The sequence below is a fragment of the Prionailurus bengalensis genome, chromosome B1 (genome assembly GCF_016509475.1).
Source record: "Prionailurus bengalensis isolate Pbe53 chromosome B1, Fcat_Pben_1.1_paternal_pri, whole genome shotgun sequence".
Classification (NCBI taxonomy): domain Eukaryota; kingdom Metazoa; phylum Chordata; class Mammalia; order Carnivora; family Felidae; genus Prionailurus; species Prionailurus bengalensis.
Window position 1 is genome coordinate 137,837,434 of NC_057344.1, and position 19,260 is coordinate 137,856,693.

Here is a 19,260-nt window from a genome sequence, read left to right on the forward strand (position 1 = left end):
GCACGTATCCGGCCACGTCCGCACCCTCCGAGCGCGGGTGGGTGATTTCGAAAGTGGGCGTGACCGGCCCCGAGGGGAAAGCGTGCTAGGAAGTGGGAGTGAGCGGGGGAGGCGGGGCGGCGAGAAGAGGGAGCCGGGGGAGGGATGCAGGGCAGGAGTGGGAGGGTTGCAGGGCAGGAGTGGGAGGGTTGCAGGGCGCGGTGGGAGGGGTGAGGCGCGAGGGAGAAAAGGGCGCTGTGGCGCGGCGGGAGGAAGTGCGCCAGGTCCCGGCTCCCGCTGCGAGGCGCCCCCGCGGGTGGGCCGGCCAGGTGAGCCCGAGATGCCGCTGCGCTGGAAGCCGGGGTCGCCGCTGCCGCAGCTGCTGCTGCTCCTGGGGCCGCTCGGCCCCTTCTCCCCGCGCGCCCCGATGGGACTCGCGCAGGCGGACGCCGCCGCGGAGCTGGACTTCTCCACCGAGCGGCCGGTGCACCTGGTGAGTCCCGCCTTCCTGTCCTTCACCATCGACGCCAACCTGGCCACGGACCCGCGGTTCCTCACCTTCCTGGGGTAAGCGCCGGCCTCTGCCTGTCCCTGGGTCCTGTCTTCCTGACAGCCACGCCCGGGAACCTTGATCTCTCTGTCTCTGCCTCTTTCCTTCCATCCCGCCTTTCCTCCCTCCCTCTCCTGTGACAGCCGCCCCCAAACCGCTGGTTCCCGCCTGCATTCATTCAGCGAGTGCTGCCTGAGCGCCAACTGAGGGCCAGGTATGACGGGGAAATTTGGAAAAGAAACTTGCCACCTGCCCCAGAAACACTTCTGGAGGAGGGGACTCGGGCAAGTGTACCTGGAGCCTGTGAGCCCTTGAATTTGCAGCACAGTGTAGGACAGGTAAGATTGTGGACCAGGCGTCCTTCGCTTAAACTCTGTTAGGAAGGTTAAAAGGAAAAAAGAAAAAGAAAAGAAGTCAGATGTTAAAAGTCTCAAAGAAGAGTAAGTGTGTGTGCTGTGTATGTGTGTGTGTAAAATAAAATTTTATATATTTTAAAATAAACTTTCAAAGAGCAGTTTTAGGTTCACAGCAAAGTTGAGCACAAGGTACAGAGATTTCCAGGATTACACTATATTTTAAAAAAAATCTAAGTATTAGAGGCACCTGTGTGGCTCAGTTGGTTAAGCCTCCGACTCTTGGTTTGGGCTCAGGTCATGATCTCACGGTTTCATGAGTTCAAGCCCCTTATGGGGCTCTGTGCTGACTGCAGAGCCTGCTTGGGATTCTCTCTCTCCCCCACTCTCTCTGTCCCTCCCCGACTTTCACTGCCTCTGTCTCTCTCAAAATAAAGAAATAAACTTAAAAAAAATCTAAATATTAAGTAAAGGAGACCTAGGAGACTATTGCAGTGACTTACAGAGCCTTAATAAAAAGATATTTTTCCGACACAAGACTGCAAAATCAGCTGTAATTTTTTTTCTCCCCTGAAAGAGACAAACTGGTGCATGTTCACTGGCCCCCGCCTCCTAAATGCAGGCTGATCCCAGGACAGGGAGCTTCAGGGACAGTCCCAGGTCATCTAGGCCACTCATCTAGATCATGAGAGCCTCCAGAGATGGCCACACCTCAGCCAACACACACAGCTGGGAATCTCATCATTGCCAGACACCCACACCCTGTCCTTTCTGCGCCCACTCTGTCAGCTGAACTGCCATTGCTAATTTCAGTCATTTGTTCTGCCCATAAAAGCAGGTAGCCTAATGGTTAAGAGATTGGCAGTCTGACCACACCAACTTGATTCCCATCTCTGCCAGAGTTGGGTGGCTTGCTTGTTACAGGTTGCTTGGCAACCCCAAGCCTCAATTCCTTCACCTGTAGAATAGAACTTCTAAAGCCTTTTGGTGGGATTGTTCTGAGGACTTCATGAGACAATACAGAAGTACTTAGCACAGTGTTTGACACAGAGTGTTCAAAATTTAAGCTCATTGCTTCTTCTTGGAAAATGAGGAGTATTGCTAACCACTCACCAGTTCTCTGTGTGTTTCTTTCCATCAGAGTTAACTTCCATCTTTCCCTGTGGTAGCAGAGGGAGAATTTCCTGGTGGAGAGGAACCCCCATGTTTTGCCCTTCCCCTTGGGAATAGGAAGCTGAATACCACACAGCAGGTGGTTGGAGACAGATTACTCTGCAGAAATGCTGAACTACAGGGCCCCATGTGTGAGCACCTCAGGCTAGCTTGGGAGGTGGTGGTGGGGGGTGATGATAGGAAAAGAGAGGGTGTTTGGGGTGCCTTGCTAAAAACAGAGGCACTGACTAAACCACTTTCCTGAAACGAGAGAACTCAAGTCCTGTTCTGCTGCTGCAGCTAGCCTGTGCCCACCCCTCCCCAAGGAAGGGCATCTGGAGATTCTTCCTGGAGAAACATGTCCAAAGGAAAAAACCTACAGCATGACTTTTAGGGTCCAGGCCTGATGGCCCTGCAGTCAAGCTAACACATGGACTAGCTCCATCCTCATCCTCCCCACCCCCAACACACACAGAACTTCCAGTCTGCAGTTCAGCAAGGGTGATACCTTTGTCTCTTGTCTCCCATAGCACTCTTTCTTCCCTGTTGGCCCCACCTTTTGGTTGAAGGCTGGAGGATAATGAAAACCAAAAGACTATACTGTGCAGTAGATAAAACTCTGTGTATTCTTGCTCATATGGGCTCCTGGCCACACCAGTCCACTCCCTTGGCAGCGGCTGTCTTCATGCCTGCTCCTCAGGGGCATCTGCAAGCCCTTCCATACTATTCCCAGCGAGATCTGAAAAGACTGAGGCTCAGATAAGCAGGAGCTCCCTCCCTCTCGCTCTCAGCTAAGACCTAGCTTCTGCATGAGGGTCTGAGAGTCCCTCTCGCCAGGGTGGTTAGCACAGTGCCCAAAGTGACCTGGCCATCTCAGAAGGCAACACTAAGCTTAATAGCTGTGAGATGGGTGTTGTTCTGGTACCGTTCCTCAAAGGGGAAGCCGCTCAGGCAAAGATGGCAATGGCTGAGCAGAGCAAAGCTCAAGTAATAAGGAGAGGGTAATTAAAATAATTGAGCCTTTGTCATATGCCAGGCCCCGTTCGTAGCATTTCCTAGGTGTTAATGCATTTATTCCTTCCTACAAAACTATGAGGTCAGTGATATTATCATCTCCATTTTATTTTATTATTTTTTTTTAAGTTTTTTTTTTTTTCAACGTCTTTTATTTATTTTTGGGACAGAGAGAGACAGAGCATGAACGGGGGAGGGGCAGAGAGAGAGGGAGACACAGAATCGGAAACAGGCTCCAGGCTCTGAGCCATCAGCCCAGAGCCGGACGCGGGGCTCGAACTCACGGACCACGAGGTCGTGACCTGGCTGAAGTCGGACACTTAACCGACTGCGCCACCCAGGTGCCCTATCATCTCCATTTTAAAAAATGAAGAGGGGTGCTGGGGTGGCTCGGTTGCATAAACGTCCGACTTCGGCTCAGGTCATGATCTCACGGTTCGTGGGTGCGAGCCCCGCATCGGGCTCTGGGCTGACAGCTCAGAGCCTGGAGCCTGCTTCGGATTCTGTGTCTCCCTCTCTCTCTGCCCCTCCCCTGCTCACGCTCTGTCTCTCAGTAATAAATAAACATTGAAAATTAAAAGAAAAGAAAAGAAAAGAAAACATTGAGGTTTAGGGAAACTCTATAACTGGCCCCTAGTCAGCCAGCTGTTCATGAAGGAGCAGAGTCTGGACCTAGATACTAATTGCAGGGACAAGAGTATACAAAATCAAAGTAAGCAGTTTATATTTCTTAAAGCAGTAGGGTAGGGTATAGAGGAAAAAGATTGTCCAGAAACAAATTGAGGAGATTGATATAATGAAAAGAAGCACTGACCCGAGAGTAGGAGAATCAGGGCCCAAACCTCTGAGGTGCTTCAACAGAATCCTAAGCAAATTTAATCAGATGGCGTGGTTCTGGTTTCCCATCACAGCAAACAGATGTGTTTTGTTTTGTTTTTCCACATTTGCAGTTAGAGAACGTAGAGTGCGCAGAACTTAAGTGCCAATGATAGAACAATCTAGAATTGGAAAGGAACATCTTTTCAGTTTGCTTTCTTCCCAGAGGTAATCAACAACCTGATCAAAAACTTCCTAAGCCGATGTGCAGAGCTCTGAACAGGCACTGACCCTCAAAGAATGGAGTGTTGAGACCAGCATTGCTCAACAGATAGAACGTGAGCCTCATATGCAAACTACGTGTGCAATTTAAAACTTTTTGGTGGGACGCCTGGGTGGCTCAGTCGGTTAAGCATACAACTTCGGCCCAGGTCATGATCTCACAGTTTGTGAGTTTGAGCGTCAGGCTCTGTGCTGATAGCTCAGAGCCTGGAGCCTGCTTTGGATTCTGTGTCTCTCTCTCTCTCTCTCTGCCCCTCCCCTGCTTGCTCTCTGTCTCTCTCTCTCTCAAAAATAAACAAAAACATTAAAAAAAATAAAAATAAAAAAATTTTTTGGTAATTCATGTTTAAAAAAGGTAAAAGAAACAGGTGAAGTTAATTTTAATAATATATTTTATGTAACACAAAATATCCAAAGTATTATCATTTCAACATGTCATCAATATAAAAATATTAGTGAGATCTCTTACACTCCTTTTCACATCAAGTCTTCAAAATCTGGGGTCTATCTTATGCTCCTAGCACATCTCAATTCAGACTAGCCACATTTCAAATCCTAGCCACATTGGCTAGTGGTTACCGTCTTGGCAATGAAGCCCACACTGCAAACAACATACAGACACAAGCACAGTCCTCTAACACGAGGTAAAAAAGGAGAGTGCGAGTCAGTGCTAGAGTTCGTAGGGACTACAGAGCAGGAAAGGTGGTGCTAAATGTCGACAGCAGTAATAATGCAGTTGTGCTTGCTTTTCATAAAGGTTTGCTTATTTTTTTCCAGCAAAGTTCATTCCTTTTTGCCAGTCTGATGAATAGTTATTAATAATGACTTTCAGTAATCAGATTCCTGCATCTTCAGGGACAAAATTGCTTTTCTTATTTGGAAAGTCACTTATAATCAACGTCAGGTGCACGTTTTGAAAACTGATGTTGGAAATAACCTCAGGCCCTCTGCGTGCCTATTGCTGAGAGAATGAACCACAGCCAGAGAAACAGAACTGAGAACAGTTACAAGCCATAGACTCACATTTCCTGACCCCCAAGAAGCACTCTCTCCCTGATTAAGTGCTCATTGTTCCCTTCTCTCCCAAATCTTTCATTGTGCTCTCTGGAGCCCTTTGCATAGTAACCCTGCTTTATCCTCCTCACAGACTATTCCCACCCTAGCTAAAACTTGGCTCTTCTCTGAAGACCCTAGTGGAGAAAGAGATGTGGCTACTTCCCTGAGGTAGCCCTTTGGGGTAGAAACTATGTATTCTCCAATATTGCAGCCCTTTTCCCATTCACCAATGCACCTTCTAGGTGATTGCCCACCATTTTGAATGTAGTTCAAATCCCTACTGGATTGTTACCTCGGGCAATAGCCTCCTTTTGTTCAGATTCCTTGTCTGTAAAAAGAGGATAATAATGATACCTACCTCTCTGGTTTGTTTCGGGATCGAGTAAAATATTTTATGCCAGGTGTCCAAAACACTGAGTTTGCACAAACCTAGTGCATGCTAGAGATGACGGTCATGACTCCAGTGTGAGGTACACTCCTCTATGTCTGGCTCTCATCCTATGCTCCTTATCATTGCGCTGTGCTTTATTCTGACTATCGATGAAAGATTGGCATTGATTTCACAGTTTTCTCTCCCCTCCCACGTTCCACCATCATCCTAGATGACTTCAAGTGCACTTGCATAAACTGTCTCTCAATCCCTTCACACCCATGCTTCATAATACTCGTCACTCACTGTTATATTGGAACCAGCTTGTACTATCTTATGAAATGTGTGCAGCTCTTCCCAATTCCACATTCACTGGCATCAATGCTGCCATCTTGAATCAGCCCTGGTGGGTATTTACACCACGGAAATTGGCAAGTGCTAAGAAACAGGGCACTTGCTATTAGGGAGCCAGCTTGCTAGCACACACCGCTTTACCCCATTTCAACCACTTCATGCCACGGCCATGCCTCTTTTCATCATTAAGAACCTTTTAACATCTGAAGTCATAAATGAAAATCTCCCATTCTTGGACCACACTCTTTACCCTCTTACATTTTCACTCTGTGGATCCACCACAACTATTTGTTACTTAACCTCCACTGGACAGCCTTTTCCTGTCTCTCCTTCTTCCACATCTCATTTGGGCTTCTTGGTTTGCCACATGAATCATTCTTGTGATAACATCCCCAAACTGCTGCTCCATGGTTCTTCCTGCCAAACCCAAACCTGTAGCTCCGAACCTAGCTACAGTTTCCCTTTTCAGGGGAAGGTTACCATGAAGTCTGGGGAGGAAAAATATTGCCTGATTATGAATGATAGTGCCTATTAATAAGCCACTTTTTTGTATTTGCCTTTGCCTCCTGTCTTAGTGTGCCTCCCTAAATAGCTGGGCTATTAGCTCTTGGGGCTATGTCCCAAGGGGAATGTCCCAGCCACATGGGTTGCCCTATAAATTTGTGGCCTCCAGACTTACTTGGCCCTAGGGCTACCCCTCAATTCTTCATTTCTCTGCCTCTCTCATTCTCCACGTCCTTACAACTCTGAACCCATTTCCACCTCATCACTTTTAACCTATGTATGACCACCTTTCTGTTTCCCAAAGAAAATGAAGTCACTGGACAAGAACTTCCTTTTCTTCTTGCCACCAAATCTGCATACATACCATGGCCACGTCTAGCTTTCTTCCTTTCTCTCTCCTCACGCCAGCGCTTCTAGCTCTGCTGTGTGCCCTGTAGCCTCCCCAAGGACTTTGCTCTATCAGTCATCTCTTCTCTTCTCCCCCGTATTTAATCTCTCCCTTTTGACTGAGTCCTTCCCCACAGCGTAGAAAAATCTCAAGTCTTTCCTGTCTCAAACACCACCCTGTATGTATGCGTCTGCAGCAACTGCCCTCTTTCTCTCTTCCCCTTTGTGGCCTTCCTTACTGCCTGCCCACTCCTTCCTTGGTCCACCTTCACCATGTCCCTATCATAGTGTCATAAAATCAATGTCTCCAGTATCACAATGGCCTTTTGTTGCAAAATCCAATAAACACCTTTCAGTCTGTATCTTATTTGGTCTCAGTCATGGGTTTAATTTCTCAGTGTCCCCCACAATTCATACATTGAAGTCTTAACCCCGTATCTCAGCATGAGACCTTATTTGGAAATAGTGCCACTGAGGATATAATTAGTTAAGAACTAGTCGTACCAGAATGGAAGGGGCCCTAATCCATTATGACTGATGTCCTTGCAAGTAGAGGAAATCTGGAGACCGATATGCACACAGAGAGAGCACTGTGTGAAGACTGGAGTAAACGCTGCCACAGGGAAATCAGAAGCTGGGAGAGAACCTGGAACGGATCCTTCCCAGGTAACTTTAGAGGATGCGTGGCCTTGCCAACACCTTGATTTCAGATTTCTAGCCTCCACATCTAAAAGAAAGTAAATTTATGGGGTGCCTGGATGGCTCAGTCGGTTAGGTGTCTGATTTCGGCTCAGATCATGATCTCACAGTGCACGAGTTTGAGCCCCTCGTCAGGCTCTGTGCTGACAGCTCAGAGTCTGGAGCCTGCTTCAGATTCTGTGTCTCCCTCTCTGTGTGCCCCTACCTGGCTTGTGCTCGGTCTTTCTCAGTCTCTCAAAAATGAATAAACGTTAAAAAAAATTTTTTTTTTAAAGAAAGTAAATTTCCCTGTGTAAGCCACTGGTTTGTGGTACTTTGTTACCGCAGCCCGAGCAAAGTAATGGAGGCTCTTGGAAGCATTTGGCAAGGTTGACGATTGAAACTCCATGTTGCCTCCATTTCTGGGGGTTTCCCGTGCCTCTTTAACACTTCATCTCTTTCTCTAGCTTGTCTCAAATGTTGGATGTTCCTCAGGCCTCTGGCTTAGGCCTTCTTTTCACATCACGGAATCTCCTGAGTGGTCTCATCCACTTTCAGGGCTCGAATTCATGCAGTGGTATGCTGGGAAGTGTTTAGCAATTGGCTCTTGGGGACGAGGGGAAACTGATTTACGGTGTTTTGTGTTTTTGTTTTTGTTTTTCTTTTTTTCTGATTTCTGTGGTATATATACTCCCACCATGGCTGGTTTCAAACTGCCAAGAGTTTAACAACTTGTTCTCAAAATATAACAACTGGCTCTCACAGCTGGTATGAGCCAGTACAAGCTGGCTCCAGCGCATCTCTGCCTTTGTGTCAGAGACAAGCAGTTTATTTTTACACATAAGGTAAGATAAAAATACCTGTAGTCTTTTCTCTCTCTCAATAAACTGCTCCGTAAATGGAATATCTGCGGCTGCTTTTATGTGTCCTTTTGTTATTTCCATACCGCTGTGGTGGTGGTAGAGGCCCCGCCCCCTTTTCTTTTTTCTGTCTGTGATAGAAACAGTGTATCTCTGATCAATTTTGTTTTTAGGACTCGTTTTGCAGCTGTTTAAAGTCTGGTTTTTGTCAGAGAACATCAATCTTGTCTTCTCAAAAGAAGGAAATGTTCCCCTGCAAAGGAGATAGTCAAAAAGGTCTTTAATACCAACACTTTGCAACACGTGACTTCCTTTACTTGGCAGGAGCTATAGCACTGAGTTTCTATTGTGCTCAGAAAACAGTCTTTGTCTGGCTCTATTTGCCCTTTCACCAGGGAGCACTCGCTTATTCATTCACTTAACAAATATTTATTAAGCGCCAGCTGTGTGCCTTGCACTTATGTAGGTGCTAAGGAGATTCTGATGAGTCAGACAGATAAGAACTTACAGGGGTGGAGGGGAGACAGGTAGTAAACCAAGCAAATAAGTAAGTTAATTTCAGAAAGTGGTGAATCCTTTGAAGAACATGCAGGGCAATGTGACCGAGAGTGACCCGAAGTGGTATAGTCACTATCTCTGGGAAGCAGGCTCTGGGACTCGGGCATCTGACACGGGCTGTGCACAGATATGTATCTTGAGGTACCATAGCTCCTTCTACATTGTGCTAGTTTTCCCTCCATTTCCCAGAGAGCACCAGTGTCTCGTATTGCTTGCGAATACCAGCTACATAACAAATCTAAATGAGCTTCCTCTATCATCCAATGCAATCAAAATGCCGAGGACTGAAATCAGTGCCTGGCCAAAGGCAGGGGAACAGAACCAGTCTCAAGAGACTCTGAGGAAGTACCTCATATCAGTTTTAGGGCTGTGTCTCTGCACCTGTGGGCTGGGGGTTACTCGTCACCGACATTTAGATCGAGGACTGTACATCTTGCACCTCGCCTAGATGTGTCCCTGAGCTCCTGTTACACATGACCAAGGGCCAGATGGAAGTATGTTCTTTTTGGTTTTCCTTTAGCATCTCAAATTCTACAAAACTGTGCCCCTTCCCCGCCCTCATGGCCATCTCCAGTCTATCACCTGTTCTTTATGTCAGCAAATATTACCATTTTCCAACATGCTTCCCAGGGGTAATCCTTGACTCTTCTGCAATATCCAATTAAACCCCGAATCTAGTAGTTCTACCTCCACAGGTATCCTGAATGTATCCACCTCTCTCCATCCCCACTGCTGTTCTCTTACCTCAGCCCATCACTTTCAGTTTATATAAATGTGACCACAGTCTTGGTCCTTCTCTTCAGTTATTTACACTACAGCCTGAGATTCTTTTCTAAAATGGAAGGCTAGTGAGGCCATTCCACTGCTTTAAGTCCTTCCATAGCTCCATATTGCCCTCACAGAAAATTGGATTCCAGGACATGGGGGCTCATAGTCCCTACATGGTACAGCCCTATCTGCCTCTCCAGTCTGTCCTCTCCCTGCTCTCAATCTGTAGGCTCTAACTACACCCATTAGCTCTTCAGCGGTGCCATATTCTCTTCTACCTCTGGTCTTTATGGACATTTCCCTACACCTGGAACACTTGCTTCAATCCCATCTATCTTTGATCTGGGTTAGATTTATTCCTTTTGAATGTCTAACAGTGAAACTACTTCTCCTGGAAACCCCTAACCACAGCCCAGCCCAAAGTCTGGGTTAAGATCCCCTTTGTGTGTTCTCATAACACTGTTTTGGAATTGCCTACTTACTTGCTTACATATATACGTATATATATATGTATATACGTATGTATGTATATGTATATATGTATACATATGTATATATGTATGTATGTATATATATATATGTATATGTGTATATATGTATATATATGCAAGATTGTAAATTATATGAGAGCAATCTCTGTTTTATTTGCTATTGTATCCCCAGAAACTAGCATAATGCCTGGCAGAGTGGGCCTGCCATGTATATTTATTGATTAATGAATGGATAGCTATGTGTCCCTTCACTAAATTTTGGTTTCTTCACCTAGTCTTAAAAAAATAGAAACATATACACAAAACTACGTTGTATAAATTAAAATGTCATTTGATTATTATGGAAAACTCATAAAATCAGAAGAGTCTACCATCCATCTCAGTACATAGTAATGACCCGTTATCTCCTTCTATATATATTATTTTCATTGCTGAAATCACACGATGCAGTTTTTTTTAATTGTGGTAAAATATACCAAACATAAAACTTACCATTTAACCATTTTAAGTGTGTAACTCAGTGCCATTAAGTACATCCGCTGTTAGGGCACCTGGGTGGCTCAGTTGGTTAAGTGTCTGATTTCAGCTCAGGTCATGATCTCGTGGTTCTTGAGTTTAAGCCCCGCGTCGTGCTCTGTGGTGACAGCTCAGAGCCTGGAGCCTGCTTGGGATTCTCTGTCTCCCTCTCTCTCTGCCCCTCCCCTGCTCGCACTCTGTCTCTCTCTTTCTCAAAAATAAACATTAAAAAAGTTTTTTTTTAAATGTATATCCACTGTTGTGCAACCATTACCATCACCCATCTTCAAACTTTATCTTCCCAAACTAAAACTCTGTGCCCGTCAAATAACAGTGCTCTCTTCCCCTCCCTACAGCTTTTTTTATTGGGGTTTGTAGCAAAGTGGAAGCGGGTTTCTTCTGATCCTTACATAGTCCAAGTTAGCATTTCTGTTTATTTTCAAGTTGTTTGAGGATTTCATGGCAGAGGCCATCCTTCCTGGTGTTCTTTGGTGCCAACAGATGTCTCCGTCAGTGCCAAATCCCAAGCTGATAACATTTTGGAAGCCTCACTTTGTGCTGCATTTCCTCATTCTAGGACCTACGACATATTTAGGCACCCATGAAAATATTCTAAGTTTTTTTTTTTAAGATTTATTTGTTTATTTTTGAGAGAGAAAGCTCGAGCAGGGGAGGGGCAGAGATGAAGAGTCGGGGAGAATACCAAGCAGGCTCTGTGCTGACAGCCCCAATGTGGGGCTCAAACTCACAAACTCGAGATCATGACCTAAGCAAAGTCTGATGCTTAACCAACTGAGCCACCTAGGAGCTCCTCTAAGTTCTTTTAAGATCCAAAGAAAATGAACTTTTAGGTCAAAGAAAATATTTTAATACAATAGCGTTTGTCTTTATAGAAATATCATCATAAAATATAATTTTCAGTATTTTTTAATGGAGGAATTGGACCATGAAGGCAAAAGTGCCTGTAGTACAGTAAAAATGGTGAGGAGGAATCACTGAAGTTTTTAATGCAGGAGACTTATCCTTTGGTCTATTTCCATCTTTGAATTTCTCTTCCCTAGGCATAAATAAAGATATCTTTAAAAAAATTATTTCTTTTGAGAAGGAGAGACAGCGAGCAGGGGAGAGGCAGAGAGAGAGGGAGAGAGAGAATCCCAAGCAGGCTCTGTGCTCTTAGCACAGAGGCCAATATGGGGCTCAAACTCATGAACCGTGAGATCATGACCTGAGCCAAAACCAAGAGTCGGGCGCTTAACTGACTGAGCCACCCAGACATCCCTGAAGACATCTTTCAAACATTTTACATAGCAGTGTATATAGTTAAGCAATATCCTAAAATTTTAGATTTAAAAAATTTTAAATTTTAGGTAAGGTCTCTATTTATTATGATGTTAAGAGGTATTGTCAGTTAGTCCTCCTAGAATGATTTTCCAATTTGAAAGAACCTACATGTAAGTTAATTAATTGGACCATTCCAAAGAACTACACAGCATTGGTTTTATGTGTCTTAAGAGAATTCAGAGCACAGTGTGGCCATAATCACATGTATGAGACTTCAGAAATGTATGGCAACCGTCCCTGTTATCTGGCTCTCCTATTTTCTTAATTTTGTTTAAATATTCATGACATGTTCACCTTTCTGAGAGAAAGGATTATAAATCATTTTACTTCCATTCTATAGCATTTGGTACCATCTGAGCACATACTAGGCACCTATCAGGAGCATTTTTGACTTGATGAGATATGCATTTATAATTGCTTGAATTGAAGGGGTGCCGGGGTGACTCAGTCAGTTGAGTATCTGACTTCGGCTCAGGTCATGATCTCACGGTTGGTGGGTTCAAGCCCTGAGTCAGGCTTTGTGCTGACAGCTTGGAGCCTGGAGCCTGCTTTGGATTATGTGTCTCCCTCTATCTCTGCCCCTCCCCTGCTCACACTCTGTCTGTCTCTCAATAAATAAATAAATACATAATAAATAAATAAAAATAAAAAAAGAATTGCTCAAATTGGAGTTGTTGATGATAGGAATTAGAATCTTATCTATCTAATTCATTTGACTTAAATTTAGAAGTATGGTTTTCCTTGAAAGCTGGAGCTAGGGAGAAGAGGAAGAATCCTAAGTCATTTATGAACTTCTCTGGAACATAAATTTTTGAAGACAGTCTATTTTTCAAAAAACACAGAGTCATCTTTCCTATAGTTTCTAGTCTCTTAACCTCTTTTCCTCCATCAATCATAAAAGGTTACAAGTTTTTTGAAAGTACTGAATGCTAGCCTACTTGTAAGTTAAAATATAAGTTCTTGCCAGAGTCAGAGGTCCCAGTTGCCTGCAGGTGCCTAGAAGTGCGACCTTGCAATTATATTCAGACTAAAGGGTGCCTGGATGGCTTAGTCGGTTGAGCACCCAACTCTCCATATCAGCTCAGGTCATAATCTCACGGTTCATGGGTTCTGGCCCTGCGTTGGGCTCTGCATTAATGGTACAGAGCCTGCTTGGGATTCTCTCTGTCTCTTTCTCTCTCTGCCCCTTCCCCATTCTCTCTCTCTAAATAAATAAACTTAAAAAAAAAAAAAAAGATTCAGACTGAGAAGATTTCCCGGTGATAGCCATTGGACTTCTCCCTCCCTCCCTCCTGTATAGCTAGATATTAAGAAATAGGTCCATCTAGAGAGAAGAGAGTAAACATGTTTCACTGGATTGTCTTGGAAAAAAATAACTTTAATTTCTTGCTTGTCTTCCAACAGTTCTACAAAGCTTCGTACTTTGGCCAGAGGTTTGTCTCCTGCATACCTGAGATTTGGTGGCACCAAGACAGACTTTCTCATTTTTGATCCCAAGAAAGAACCAACCTTTGAAGAGAGAAGTTACTGGCAGTCTCAAGTCAACCAGGGTGAACTTTTTAAAGATTCACGATATGTTTTGATTCACTTGAGTCAGGCTTGAGCATTCTCAGAGAAGTGTTATTGCTGATATCTAACAATTAATAAGAAATCAAGGGCTCCCAACTGGCCAATGAAGGCACCCACACAAAAGGAGGAGGCAGTGGGCAGGTTTCCTCCTCCTGGTGTCTTCATGAATGTGAAACCTCACCAAAAAAAATGTGTGCTGGGCATAACTGAGAGTTAATTGTGCTGTAAATAGGACAATGGTTGTAGCTGAAGGACACAGCTGCTTAGCAGGAGTGTGTGGGTAGAAATGTGTCAATTTGAAAAGAGTACTTCCAGCTGAAGACATAAGTGATTGACTGAAACCCATTTATTTTGAAAATAGAATGTGGATGAAGGGTGTAACAAGAGGCTGTTGAGGTACACTCTGCTTCTTAGAATGGATTTTAAGACTTCACTGATTGGGCAGTGATTGTCAAACGTTATTGACAATCCACAGTCACCTGGGGTGAGTTTGAATATTTGGATTCTGTGTTCCAACCTTAGATTATGAGTTTAGAAGCTTCTCGGGTGATTCTGATAATTTGAAGTCTGTTGGTTCCCCCTGAGAAACCTGCCTTAGTGAGCGATGAGGATTTGCTCTATGTCTTTCATAAGTGCTATGCAGACATCAAATGGAAGTTGAGTCATTATCTTACCAATTATGAGAAATAAGGTGTGCATCATTGAATCACAATAATGTCAGTATAATGTGTATATTAGTGAATAATATGTCATTATTTCATACATTACATATTTTCCCTCTGTTTTCTTCAGTTAGGAAGTTTCCAGAACAGTTCATCAGTAATTGGGCCAAAACTAATAGAAGACTAATCAGAAAAAAATGAAAAAAAAAGCAGGAGAGTTCTCTTAACATAACATATGGGAATAGTTGATGTTGGGACTTGACCATTCCCATCTGTCATGTGTATCTGCAAGGTCTCTTAAGTTCAGACAGGAAACTGGCCTTTCCCTATCAATTTTCTCCATCCTGTGTGTATATGTGGTGGAAGAGGGGAGGTGCCAGTGCCTCCGAAGCATCCTTTGTGAGCCCGGGGATGGATGAGGCACCAGCTGCCAGAAAGTCAGAATGTGCAGCTTCCCAGAAAGGAAGTTATGGGCGGGTCGCCAGTCCTGGCAGCAGGCGTGCAGCGGCTGTGCTGCCTTGTGATAAAGAAGCACAGTCAACCGACAGTTTAGTGGCTGAGTTTTCCAAGCACACGTGCTGTGGTCTCAGAAGCTTTGAGGATAACATATTTGAAGGAAAAGAAAAAGTCACCATTTCCTGTCCTACTATTACGGCAAGAAGAAATCATCACAAAGCAGCTATAGTCCAGGGAAACAAATTTTTATGTATTTTGAAAGCGAACTGTAAGAGAATTGAATTGTTATCTTTTTTTTTAATGTTTATTTATTTTGAGACAGAGGGAGAGCGCAAGCGGGGGAGGGGCAGAGAGAGAGGGAGAGAGAGAATCCCAAGCAAGCTCCTCGCTGTGAAGTGCAGAGTCCAACATGGGGCTTGAACCCACAAACTGTGAGATCATGACCTTAGCCAAAATCAAAAGTCGAATGCTTACCCAACTGAGCCACCAGGCGCCCTGAACTGTTTTCTTCAGTGGGATTCTCTAGTAATTTCAAGTTTCTGAGGAATTTTCTGAATTGTTAAATAACTTGAAGTTATGTCCAGTATATCTGTGTCCAATGTATGTCCAGTGTTTCCTAGGAAACCTGCCCTTGGTTGTTTGTGTGTGTGTGTGTGGTGATTGGTTAGCTGCAAATTTGACATGTAACAGAATATATCTTTTTCTGATCTCCTACCTAAAAACCAGGAACATAATTATCCTGCTTTAGTCACATAAATAGGTAACTAAATAAATGTGTGGGACTTCAACCTTATCACCGTGAAAACAGATTCTCTAAACTATTTCTTCCCTTTGCAGATATGTGTGAATCTGGATCCATCCCTTCCGACGTAGAGAAGAGATTACAGTTGGAATGGCCCTTCCAGGAGCAATTGCTTCTCAGAGAACAGTATCAGAAAAAGTTCAACAATAGCACTTACTCAAGTAAGAGATGAAAGGCACCTGCAGGTGTCCCAGCCCCCAGAATACATGGATAGTTTGAACTTGGGCTTGAATCACATAAGCCCTACTGCAGTTGTATAAAGCTGCATAATACTCAAATGTTATCAGGAGTTAATGGGAAATCTTGAATTTCTGTTTTGTTTTGTTTTTCTTTTCTTCACCTGACTTTGCCTATTAGCCATGAAGTGAAAAATCATTCATTCACGAGCTAATAGTGACCTTTCCTGCTCTGAAGAACTAGGAAGTCAAGGAAGACATGGATAGATTCCTCATGGAACAGTAAAATACAAAAGTATGAAGAATAAATAGTGGAGGTGCCTGGCTAGCTCAATCTGTAGAGCACGCAACTCTTTTTTTTTTTTAAATTTTTTAATGTTTATTTATTTGAGAGAGAGATAGAGACAGAGAGACAGACAGAGCATGAGCAGGGGAGGGGCAGAGAGAGACACACACACACAGAATCTGAAGCAGGCTCCAGGCTCCGAGCTGTCAGCACAGAGCCCAACGTGGGGCTCAAACCCACAAGCCGTGAGATCATGACCTGAGCTGAAGTCGGACACTTAACCGACCGAGCCACCCAGGCACCCCTGTAGAGCACGCAACTCTTAATCTTAGAGTTGTGAGTTCGAGCCCCACGTTGGGTGGACAGGTTACTTAAAAATAAAATCTTTTTTTTTAAAGAGTAAATTGTGAAAACCATTCACACCTCGTCATCCATTCTCTCTCTCTCCTCCCAGAAGCAACCCGTATCATGAGTAGGTGTACCATTAGGTAGTGGAAGACTGAGTCATATCAGACAGTCTTGGCCATCAAGAAGCGCTCTCTTTTTTTATTTCCTCTGTGGCTTTGTGTAGAACTAGCTCGACTAACCAGGAATTTATTTCCATTCACTGAAACAGTTATCCAGTCTTCAAAACGGGATGATGTTGGCATGCAGAGCTTCAAAACAACTGGAACCAAGCAATCCTTACTTAACTATGAGAACTATTTTTATCTGAAAGTTGATGTTTTATACCCAACTAAGGGATGATATTGCCCCAGATCTCAGTTAAGGAAATAATCTGCTCAGATACAACTGTCTTCTTTTGATTTTTGGAAAATAAATTATCTTGAAGTTAATTTGGGTCCCTCGGCATTTCTCAGAGTATATTACTGAAAGTAGATTATTTATCGTATACTGTCTGGATTTCAATGTATCCAGTGGATTTTAATTTTTGTATTTTGTATTTATAAGGTACGGAAAGAAATGTGACACGTAAGAAATCAGAAAATGGTTTACATGTTAATAGAGTCCTCTAAATTGTTTATTACATTTTAAAGGAGGGGGACTACTCTGACATTTTAATTAAATGACCTGTGGTTGAATGGAATTTGGCATAAGGCAGGCCTGTTTCAGATCCCAAGAAAGGAGTGACAGGAGACCCATATCAGTAAGGTCTCACCTGTAATAAATCATTATGATACAGGTCTGCTAAGAGAAGATTCCATGGTATTAGATAATCTATTAATTTCTACTTTATTTTGTATCGTGTTAAACTTTATACTAGTTTATCTTCAATTTTTCTAAAAAAAAAAAAAGATTTCCTAGCTCACATGATCTTTCTGGAATCAAGAGAGTACATTTCTACCATCTTCCCCTGCCTCTGGGACTAGGACCTTCATAGTTCCTGTCCCAGAAGAAGTTCCTTCACTAACTATGTAACTGGGTCATTATAACTGCAGCTACCCTGTCGGCAATGCTCAAATATCTAACAAATATAGATTGTTGATTTGTATTTGGAAACATTTGCCTCCTGGTTTGAATCTTTTTTATTTTAATATACGTGTCTTAGAAACATATAGATGGGAATTGTGTTCATCTGGGCACCAACTCAATATAGTGATAAGTATCTCAGGAGCTAATAGATGTTTTCACACATTGTTCCACACTGATGACTGAGGTTGGTAATGTGTGAGTACCTTGGGCTGGCGTTGTCCAATGGAGGAAATAGCAAAAGTCCACTGTGGCAAGGAGAGGTTAATTGCTTAGCCAGTGGCCTGCACCCTTAAGACAGGTGTCTTAGAAGATATAGGTCAGTTTTCTAATTACAGGACCCATTAGGTGGTGGGTTTCACTTAAGTAGAAGATGACAGAAACATTTGTCACAAGACTACAAACTTTGTAAACCTGTTTAGGCAGGAAAAGGAAGCAATGTTATAGATGTAATTCTGGGTGTGGCTGACTGCATAATGAAATTTCTTATTACAATAATCATATTTAATGAGCTAATTCTTTGTTCTCCTTCTTCTCTACCTCTCTTCCTCATCGCCTGACTCCTCCACCTCTATCACTCACTAGGACTGGACACATTTATATAAACGGACAAGGCATAATGCCAGGGAAAGAGTCAGTGCCAGTTTTTTTGTTTTGTTTCTTGTTTTTTTTTCTTTCAGTGCCAGCTTTTAATGTGCCATTTAGATTATCTTTGTCCCAGGGGTCTTTCTACCCTCTCATAAAGTAAGAGACAAGAGACTGGGTAACGATTGGGAAGTAGAAAATTAGCTGTGAGTTTTCTTATTCCTATTTTGAGGAGGGAATAGGCTGGATGGTGTTTTGGTTGGTTTTATTTTTAAATTTTTTTTTCAACGTTTTTTATTTATTTTTGGGACAGAGAGAGACAGAGCATGAACGGGGGAGGGGCAGAGAGAGAGGGAGACACAGAATCGGAAACAGGCTCCAGGCTCTGAGCCATCAGCCCAGAGCCCGACGCGGGGCTCAAACTCACGGACCGCGAGATCGTGACCTGGCTGAAGTCGGACACTTAACCGACTGCACCACCCAGGCGCCCCTGGTTGGTTTTATTTTTAAGAGTAGAGTCTAACTGAGTAGTATACAGCCCATATTCTAGGAGATGTTACTATTCTGTTGTAGGAGGTGTACAATAGAATTTTAAGCTATGTAAATTCCAATTGCATTTGGAAAAAGGAAATAGAAAAAGAGTAAAGTATAAGTTGAATAAGTACTCCAAAATGCAAACATTCCAGGCTTTGTGAAAATGCCATAGAGGGAGTATGTAATAACAGTGCCTAATATGTATAAGGGCTTTTTATGATTTACAAAGAGTTTTCACATATGTTGTCTCAACCTCAATTTTGTGAGTCGGCACACGATGGTGCTAGTTCCAGGATCGTGGATGCATAGCTGAGGCTCATGCAGGGCAAAGGGGTCACATCGTTGTACAATCTGTAAGTGGGAGAGCAGGGCTGGAACTCAGGTGTTAGGATTCCTGATCCAGGAAACTTTCTGCCGCATGATTTTGCAATACACAAGTCTAACACGGGGCTGTGACTAAGACAGTCGAGTCACCCCTTGACAACAGGCTCTCGTAATGGCATTGCCACCAAATAGCCATGTGTATTGGGCAAAGCACTTCATTTCTTTGGTGCCAGTTTCCTCAGAGCAAAATGGGGGTGGAGGTTTGGGAAGAAGTCAATAACCCTGGAGGCTCTGTGTTGGCCCAAAGTGTGGCTCGAGATCAATGGAATGCTGGGCCACAGGACGGGAGAGCTTTTCAGCCCCTGTT

General features: G+C 43.6%; 1 protein-coding gene across 1 annotated transcript in view; it reads left to right on the forward strand.

Moving 5' to 3' along the window:
- Positions 1-223: 223 nt before the first annotated feature.
- HPSE (heparanase) overlaps positions 224-19,260 on the forward strand; it is a 39,608-nt gene continuing 20,571 nt past the window's right edge. Inside the window, exons 1-3 of the mRNA XM_043572286.1 lie at positions 224-546; positions 13,434-13,579; positions 15,554-15,679. Of these exons, the coding sequence (XP_043428221.1) occupies positions 320-546; positions 13,434-13,579; positions 15,554-15,679 (499 nt within the window). The 5' untranslated portion in view covers positions 224-319. The remainder of the gene's footprint in view (positions 547-13,433; positions 13,580-15,553; positions 15,680-19,260) is intronic.